The 9,843-nt window shown below is 40.2% G+C and overlaps 1 protein-coding gene across 1 annotated transcript; it reads left to right on the top strand.

Moving 5' to 3' along the window:
* Window positions 1-323: 323 nt before the first annotated feature.
* SLITRK5 (SLIT and NTRK like family member 5) lies at window positions 324-3,301 on the top strand. Its single transcript, XM_065742661.1, has one exon. The coding sequence runs from the start codon at window positions 324-326 to the stop codon at window positions 3,183-3,185; it is 2,862 nt and encodes a 953-aa protein (XP_065598733.1). The 3' UTR covers window positions 3,186-3,301.
* The last annotated feature ends 6,542 nt before the right edge of the window (window positions 3,302-9,843 follow it).

The following is a 9,843-nucleotide window of genomic DNA, read 5'->3' on the forward strand; positions in this document are numbered from 1 at the left end:
GGAGCTGATTGTGAAAAAGAAATCCACTGAAACACTGAGATCTACCACATATGAGTAGAACCAGAACAGTTCCTACTGCGACCTCACCTTTTTAAGCACCACAGGCATTTGACTCACTAGGAGTTGCCCATCAACCTTCTAATCAATGCATCTCACCCAATTTTTGCAAGTGTGAGAATTAGAAGTGACAAGAAGATTTTGTTTGTGTGTTAGCAATCCACTTCACTGAAGGTGGATGTTAACTTTGTGTCTACTTTGAATTTTATGAGGTTATGTTATTATGTTTCTTTCTTTTTTTTTTCCTTACCCTTACAGGAAATAAAATGTACGCTTGCTGCTCCACAGTAACTTTGGAACAGGACCTCAACAAAAAAATGCATATCTGGATGCTGCAGACAATCGCGTTTGCTTTAACATCACTAGTCCTTTCGTGGGCAGAAAGCATTGAGTATTATGGGGAAATCTGTGATAATGCATGTCCTTGTGAGGAGAAGGATGGCATCTTAACAGTGAGCTGTGAAAACAGAGGGATCATCAGCCTTTTTGAGATCAGTCCACCAAGGTTCCCTGTCTACCACCTCTTGTTGTCTGGAAACCTTCTGAACAGGTTATACCCAAACCAGTTTGTCAATTACACAGGGGCTTCAATTTTGCACCTTGGGAGCAATGACATTCAAGACATTGAAACTGGGGCCTTTCATGGTCTGAGAGGTTTAAGGAGGCTGCACTTGAACAACAACAAGCTGGAACTTTTACGGGATGACACCTTCCTTGGGCTAGAGAGTTTGGAATACTTACAGGTTGATTACAATTATATAAGCATCATTGAACCCAATGCCTTCAGCAAACTCCACTTGCTGCAGGTACTGATCCTTAATGACAACCTCCTCTCCAGTTTGCCCAACAACCTTTTCCGTTTTGTGCCCTTAACTCACCTGGACCTGAGAGGTAATCGGCTGAAGCTACTGCCCTATGTGGGCCTCTTGCAGCACATGGATAAAGTGGTGGAGCTGCAGCTGGAGGAAAACCCCTGGAATTGTTCTTGTGAGTTGATTGCTCTGAAGGATTGGCTGGACAGTATCTCCTACTCCGCATTGGTGGGAGATGTGGTTTGTGAGACTCCTTTCCGCCTGCATGGTCGAGATTTAGATGAAGTCTCCAAGCAGGAGCTTTGTCCCAGGAGACTCATCTCGGATTATGAAATGAGACCGCAGACACCGCTCAGCACCACAGGGTATTTCCACACCACCCCAGCCTCAGTCAACTCTGTGGCCACTTCTTCTTCAGCTGTTTACAAATCCCCTCTGAAGCCCCCCAAAGGGACGCGCCAACCCAACAAGACGAGGGTGCGACCCACCTCCCGTCTGCCCTCGAAAGACCTGGGATACAGCAACTACGGCCCCAGCATTGCCTACCAGACCAAATCCCCGGTGCCTTTGGAGTGCCCCACTGCCTGCACTTGCAACTTGCAGATTTCTGACCTGGGTCTCAATGTCAATTGTCAGGAGAGGAAGATCGAGAGCATTTCTGAGCTACAGCCCAAACCCTACAATCCTAAGAAGATGTATCTGACAGAAAACTACATTGCCCTGGTACGCAGGGCAGATTTTGTGGATGCCACTGGGCTGGATTTGCTGCACTTGGGCAATAATCGGATCTCGGTCATTCAGGACCGGGCTTTTGGGGATTTAACTAACTTGCGAAGGCTGTACCTGAACGGGAACCGGATCGAGCGGCTGAGCCCAGAGCTGTTCTATGGGCTGCAGAGTCTGCAGTACCTCTTCCTGCAGTACAATGTCATTCGGGAGATAGAGGCAGGCACCTTTGAGCCTGTCCCCAACCTTCAGCTCTTGTTTTTGAACAACAACCTCTTGAGATCTTTGCCTGGGAACATTTTTTCTGGTCTCTCTCTCTACAGGCTGAGCCTGCGGAGCAACCACTTCTCCTACCTGCCAGTGAGCGGGGTGCTGGACCAGCTGAAATCCCTTCTGCAGATCGACCTGCACGAGAACCCCTGGGACTGCACCTGCGACGTGGTCGGCATGAAGCTGTGGCTTGAGCAGCTCAACACCGGTGTCCTGGTGGACCAGGTCATCTGCGAGTCCCCGAAGAAGTTCTCCCAGAGCGACATGCGAGCCGTCCGGGCGGAGCTGCTGTGCCCCGACTACTCCGACATCGTCGTCTCCACGCCCACGCCGTCCCCGGGCCAACTGCCGGCCAGGACCACCCCCTCCTCCTCCACCGTGCGCCTCAACGGCACGGCGGCGGGGGGCGGCACGGCGGCGGCAGGCGGCGGCTCCTCGGTGCCGCTCTCGGTACTGATCCTCAGCTTGCTGCTGGTCTTCATCATGTCCGTATTCGTGGCGGCGGGGCTTTTTGTGCTGGTGATGAAACGGCGCAAGAAGGGCCAGGGCGACCACGCCAGCGCCAACAACTCCGACGTCAGCTCCTTCAACATGCAGTACAGCGTCTACAGCGGCGGCCACCACCAGCACCACCACCACCCGCACCTCCAGCAGCACCCGCCCCGCGGCGGCGGCGGGGGCGGAGGGGGAGCGGCGCTGCCCAAGGTGAAGACCCCGGCCGGCCACGTCTACGAGTACATCCCGCACCCGCTGGGTCACATGTGCAAGAACCCCATCTACCGCTCCCGGGAGGGCAACGCAGGCGAGGATTACAAAGACCTCCACGAGCTCAAGGTCACCTACAGCAGCCACCCCCTGACCCCAGCGGGGGGAGCGCCGCCGCCCCCTCCGCCTCCACCGGCGCCCGGCGGGGAGGACGCGCCCGGGCGCAGCCCCGCGTACAGCGTGAGCACCATCGAGCCGCGGGAGGAGCTGCTTTCACCGGTGCAAGACGCCGACCGCTTTTACAGGGGCATTTTGGAGCCCGACAAACACTCGTCCTCGTCTGCGCTGGGCACACCCGGCTCCACCCTCCCCGACTTTCCCAAGCTCCCTGCTGCCTACACCTATTCCCCAAACTATGACCTTAGGCGTGCCCACCAGTACTTGCACCCGGGGCCGGGGGACAGTAGGCTCCGGGAGACGGTGCTCTACAGCCCCCCGAGTACTGTCTATGTAGAGCCCAACAGGAACGAGTACCTGGAGCTAAAAGCAAAACTAAACGCAGAACCGGACTACCTCGAAGTGCTGGAAAAACAGACCACATTCAGCCAGTTCTGAGAAACACTGCTCCTCCCCTTCCCTGCCAACCATAGCAGCTCCTTCTCTAGAGTATTTGTATTTAATAACCACATGCAAAACAAAGAAACGTAAATGCTGACCTCCCCTTGCCCTGCCTCGCCCCCTCTTTTTTCCCCCTTTAATTCATTTTATTGTAGGGTGAAGTGCCTTGGCACAGGAATTTTCAGCTTTGGGGAATTATTCTTAAATGGTGTGCTGTTTTGCTGTTTTTTCTTTTTTCTTTTTCTTCTTCTTTATTATCAGATTTTTTTTTTCTTCCTTCTTTTCCTTTGTCTTTTACTATGTCTGGAAGTAGAAAACCATCTACTGAGTAAGAAGGACACAATGCTGTCATTGTGCATGTGTCCATATGTGCTTGTGGAACGTAACAGGAGGGTATTTTCAATTCATATTCAGATTATAAAAGTCATAATCTTTCTCTTTCTTTCTTTCTTTCTTTCTTTCTTTCTTTCTTTCTTTCTTTCTTTCTTTCTTTCTTTCTTTCTTTCTTTCTTTCTTTCTTTCTTCCTTTCTTTCTTTCTTTCTTTCTTTTCTTTCTTTCTTTTTCTTTCTTTCTTTCTTTCTTTCTTTCTTTCTTTCTTTCTTTCTTTCTTTCTTTCTTTCTTTCTTTCTTTCTTTCTTTCTTTCTTTCTTTCTTTCTTTCTTTCTTTCATTCTTTCTTTCTTTTTCTTTCTTTCCTTTCTTTCCTTTCTTTCCTTTCTTTCCTTTCTTTCTTTCTTTCTTTCTTTCTCTCTCTCTCTCTCTCTCTCTCTCTCTCTCTCTCTTTTTTCTCTCTTTTTCTCTCTCTTTCAGCAACATTATTCAATTTTATTTCTTTCTGGTTGGAGAGTACAGCGCACATTTTCCCCTTTTAGCCATGGGTGAGTCTAAATGGCTTTTATGGAAAGATTAGCACACCCCGACTTTAATACAAGGTTTCCTTTTTTTAAGGATGTGTTTGTATGCTTTCTGGACTTTTGAATTTAAAAAAAATATATATATGATGATCTTTAAAAGGATCACTGTAGATGTGGACAAATAATTGAAGAGTGCAGAGGTATATGATCCATAACTGGTTAGTGAAAGTAACTTATTGATGAAATATGAAAAAAGTATTTTATTGTAGCACCTATTTTTATATGCACATTAGCATTTCTCTTTCCTTCACTATTTTAGGACCTAATCCTGCAAATTCTTACTCAGTTGAATATCATTACTTGTGAAAGATGTCCCAGCTTAGATCTTCATCCTGCAGGCACTTAACCACATAAACAACTTTACTCATCTGTGTAGTCCTATAGACTCACTCATTGAGCAAAGTTAGTCAAATGCCCCAAGGACTGTAAGGTTAAGGTAAAGAATGCAGAGCTATTCTTAAAAGTAAAATTACTGGTATGTTTCAGTGTTTTTTCTTTTTTGTTTTTCAGGCTAGGGTCCAAAATCTATGGATTGTACTTTAGTGATTCAGTATATTGGGAGGTTTTTTGTTTTCTTCCCAGAGCTGATGTAGTATGAGGAGAGCCTTTTAAGTCATTACAGATAAAGTCAGTTATGACCAAATCTTAACAGACAATCTAATACATATAATCTGATCACAATAGAAAAAAATATTATTATTATATTTTATTTAAGAATATACCTTCTAGCAACCTCCTGCTCAGGCATAATGGTGAGCAAACTAGTGAGAGACATGTAAAAGGAGTTAATTTTAATGGGGAAAAATGTTTTGTCAGCTTTTGTTCTTTCTTTCTTTCACTATCTTTCTCCCTCTCTCTTTTTTTTTTAATTAAAAAAATGATTTGACAATGGTTGTAGCCAGTTTCTGATTGTTTAGTTAAGTACAATTGCACTTGTACAGATCTTCATGTTTACTGGCATCCTGAAAGACCAAATGATGGACTGTACACACCTATTTCCAACGTCTTTACCCCTTTGGGCAGCAGGCATTGGCAAAGATATTGATAAATGCAGTGTCACTGTAACATGAGACAAGAAATTTCTCTCATATGTATCCCAGCACATGTGATTTTTTTAATAGTTTCTGAATAAACACTTGATAAATATTTCAAATGTAAGAACATGAAATAATGAGTATCTGAAGTTTAAAATTTCTTGCTGAAATAATCTGTTTATATATTGGATTCTCTTTATTGCTCTTCATCAGATAGTTGTAACACTCTTAGGCATAATATGGTTTTTTTATTATTTTAAAGTCTGATGTTTAAACCTGAACTTGAAGGTGGCAACCCTGCCCAAGGCAAAAGATATGATACTTATTGATTTTTAAGGTCCCTTCCAACCCAAGCTATTTGGTGTCTCTGATAATTCTACAATACTATGAATCTGTGATTCTGTAAAAACACAATATTCGATAAATACCAGCATACATAACATGGGTCAGAATGACACATAAATGTGTTTCACAAACGTATTGCGCAGGATAGTTTCATACTTATATTTTGTTTCTTTGATAAAGTGTTCTTAAATATCTGGTACAGGGTATATTTTACATGAAGTTTTCTCTTTCTTGACTAGGTTATCACGTCTACTATTGTTTGCAGAGTTGCTCACTAGTGCATCTTGCAACTGATCTCTGTTGTGCTTTTCCTATCCATGTGCAGTATGTCACTTTCAACAACAAAAAAAAGAAAAAGAAAAAAAGCTCTATAACTGGAATTCAAGACAAATGTTTTATTGCCATGCGTTCTTCCCTCTATGACATCCACACAGATCAAAAGCAAAAACAAACAAAAAAACAAAAACCTGCATGACTGTGTTTAGCTTGGACAGATTAGTTTGTGGAGTGTTATTTCAGTTTGAAATGCAGATAAAAGGGGTGTTCTTTTGCCACAAGAGAAACAACTCAGCTATTCTCTGTACTGCTCTTGTTTTCCTGCAGACTTCTTGTCAGTAGTGAGAAATGTGAGTACTGCCACCTGAGGTGGAGTTCTGGAGCCCTTAAGATTACATTTTCTAACTTGCTGAAACTAGTGGCCTCATTTTCCTTTCATTTAGACTTGGTTGAAACACAGTGTTGTTAAATGGGTATAAGTAAAGAAATTTTCAGCCTCACTTCTTTGTCATTCAGTAAAAGGGAGGCTTACTCAGCAAAGACTGAACATGACCAACCTGAAAACAGTATGTACCCTTTCAAGTGAATATATTTGTTTCTCTTAGTTTAAACTTATAAACAGGAATTTGCACGGGAATCAATATGAATGTAGGATTGGGTTCCTAGTGTGAAAGGTACATTTTACGTGGCATTCTGCCACAAAGAGGCAGCATCCACAAATGAGTAAATGAACAGGAATTGCTTGAATTTATAAGAAATAGCAGATAAAATTCCTCATCAGTCTGTTTATGCTTGCATTCTGATGCTGTAATATCTGAGGCCAGTAGTATTGCTGTTTCGAAGTTTCCTACAAATGTTTAATAACTGGTTTTGATCTTTTTTCATAGGGTCAGTAGTAAAATCAGAACAGTTAATTTAAATCCCTTTGACTTCTTATCTTCAGTAGAAAAAAATATATAATCAGTTCCATTATTGGAGGAAAAAAATAACAGCAGTTGCCTTCAGAATGTGCATTCTTAAAGACAGATTTTTAAAAAGGATGCAGAGTGCAAAATATTCTGGAGCCCACAATTATCTTGAAATACACCTGAAAGGGCTACTTGTGAATGAAAGCTTTACTGGAAGAAGGTTTTCCTACTCAGTAACTATAATGATGTATAATCTGTGGAAAATTATAGTAAGAAAATGTTGATGGATATGTCACTTGGCAAAAAGAGATGTGCTTATGATTTGAAAATATAGTATAAGCTGTTTAAAGAAAAATGTTGCATATAAATTTGACCTCTGTTTTGTTAGCAAGATCAGTGAAACCTTCTGCATGATGATCTGCTGAGTTAGTGCTGACCAAAGGGGTAAAAGTATCAGAAGAAAAAGAAATACGTATCCCTATTTTGAGATTTCTGAATATTATTTTAGCTTGTTTTAGCCTTGTTATCAGATTGTTTTAGACTGGCTGTCAGTTATATTACTCTCCCTCCCCCTCCCCCACCATCATATTGAGCTTACTGAATCACTCATATGGCCTCATTTCTTTTTTTTTTTTTCTTTTTTTTTCTTTTTTTCCCAGAAGAGCTTGGAATGCTATGATAAAAGTTAAAGTTGAAAGACAACCCAGTTTCTCACTGTATCTCCTCTCCTCTCCACCTTCTTCCCCTTTTCTCCTCCTTCTCCTTCCCCTTCCCCTTCTTCTTCTTCCCTACTTCTAGGGCCCAAATTCTCTTTCATTTACTTATTGTTTTTAGATTTATCTACTAATATTTTAATGATTGCTTATGTTTGTAAAAGGCATGTATGGATGATTCTGTATACTTCTGTGTTTAATTTTCCAATGTCTTGCTGCACTTTTTTTTTTTTTTATATAATGTAGCCTATCCTTAAGTGCATTCCTTTACTTATTAGATGTAGAGGTACTTTTCTAATGTCACATAATAATTATTAATCTAACAAAAATCATACTAAAATACTATTAAATTTAGCCTCTGACCCACTGAGAAAAACACGAGAAAATATATCTGAAAAGGCACTAATAGATAACCGTGGTTGTTGGTAAAATACAAAAGCAACATCTCAACTTTGTAGATTATTTAGACTTTTATTTAACTGGAGCTCAAATTTCTGACAAGTATGTTGTGTGTTTCTTACAGAAACTTAATGCAGAGGCAGTCTGTTAAGGCACATCTTGAAGGATCTGACTTGATGACAGGGTAAACAAGAACTTCTCCATTTTTAGAGAGCAGAGTCTTCGTATTGCCCAGTGTCTCTGGGGAGACTGAATAGACTTTCATGTGAATAAAAACTGGCATACTGAAATGAAAGATCTCCAAAAAAAAGCCTCTAACAAAGCCGGGCAAAGTCTTTTGTTGTCTCATACAGAATCGAGAATGTTTTTGGCACTACTGGCATTAAACAAGAAAAATGGAGGGAGATGAGAACGAGTGGCAGGCGCAGTTCCATGACCGTCAGCCTTCAAGTGATTTTCATGTTTGTATAAAATATTTGATTGTAGGGAACTTGTACCTCCTTTCTGCAACATCCTTTTACTCTGGAAAAATGCATAACCTCAAACCAAAGAGTGATAACTGAATGAAGAATTAGCTGAATAAGGTGATTCTGTGAGAAGAGTGAGCAGAATAGCAGCACTCTAAACAGGGCAGCCATGTTGCTTGTATGTTTGCATAATTTCTCAAACTTTTAAAGAAGCTTTGTAATGTGCTGTGCTGGAATGAGAGCATATTAATCTCCTCACCATCAAGCAATACTGTCTTTTAGATTTGTGTTTATCCCTCTACGTATAAATATTATCCTAATATAAATATCATAAATATTTACAATTTGTGTTGCTTTTTGTTTTTTTTTTTCATTTTTCATCTACATTTAAGAGTACCTAGTAGTAAGATATTACTTGAGAAATACTAAGCACAATTATGTTTTGCAGTATTTTCTTTAATTCTTAAAACACTGAGCAGAACAGAGTTAAGAAGCACAAAGAGATGCATTTAGGTCCAAGAAACCAGAGGCATTTAATTCATTGAATATACAAATAAATAAAGGCTAATGAAGTTTGTAATTAAATGGTGATCGAATTAACTTACAGCTAATGGGCCACATTTTACATTTGTGTAAAAACAGATTTCATTGACTTAAGGAAGTAAAAAAACATCTACCTTGCTCTTAGAAGTTTGGCTTTAAGTCATTGAAATAAACCATTCTCTTGACATTATTATTTTGTAAAGCAAACAAAAAAAATTGAATACAGTAGTGCTAAATGTTTGTAGCTCTGCTATGTACCCCCCCTAAATGAATTATACTATTTCCAATCCACAGACAAATTAACTGAATATTTATGTAGCATAGCACTGTAAAATTTATCTTGGAACTGTTTTGTCTCTATTATTTGTGGAAGTTGAGTTTACATCTACGTGTGTAGGTGTGGCCATTGAGGACGATGGACCATATGAAGTCACAATATATTTAATTCTGTAGGTTTGGTTACTGAAACCTTGAAATAGGTTTGATATATTTGTCTTTTTTTTTTCTTCTTCATTTGTTGTGGGGTTTTGGTGTTGTTTTTTGCTGTTTATTTTCCCAAGGAACATGCAACCACATTTGCAGCCTCATATTTACAATGTCGAACTATATGAATGTGAAGTTTTTGTTTTGTTTTGTAATTATTGTTGCTTTATTTATTTATGTTTGTTTGTTTGTTTATTCTGTTTGTACACGTGATTAACCATTGTATATCATGACAGGGTATTGGGTGACCCTCTAAAAATACATCCTTACTGGGATAAGAGAAAGAGTTGAAATAATAAATGTCTAGTTTAATATGTAATGTAGAAAACATTTTCTTTTCATGGTTTCAACAATATACCTGATTTTGTACGCATTAGATTATTAATACATTCTGTTATTTTTGTACAAATTCTGTCACAAAAAGGTTTATTTTCCTATTTGGGAAACAGGACAGTGATTGATGTCATAGACATGATATTAGCTTTATTTAAAAAATTCATTTAAATCAAAGTAGTAGCTAAGAGAAATTCTTAAAGTAATTTTTGAAACACAAAAACCTAGTGCATTTCCTAA

The sequence above is a fragment of the Cyrtonyx montezumae genome, unplaced genomic scaffold (assembly GCF_038088225.1).
Source record: "Cyrtonyx montezumae isolate F1298 unplaced genomic scaffold, pur_monq_1.0 scaffold_3, whole genome shotgun sequence".
Taxonomy (NCBI): Eukaryota; Metazoa; Chordata; class Aves; order Galliformes; family Odontophoridae; genus Cyrtonyx; species Cyrtonyx montezumae.

Excerpts from the sequence above, each read along its gene's own strand:
- SLITRK5 (XM_065742661.1), top strand. The coding sequence starts at position 324 with ATGTACGCTTGCTGCTCCACAGTAACTTTGGAACAGGACCTCAACAAA.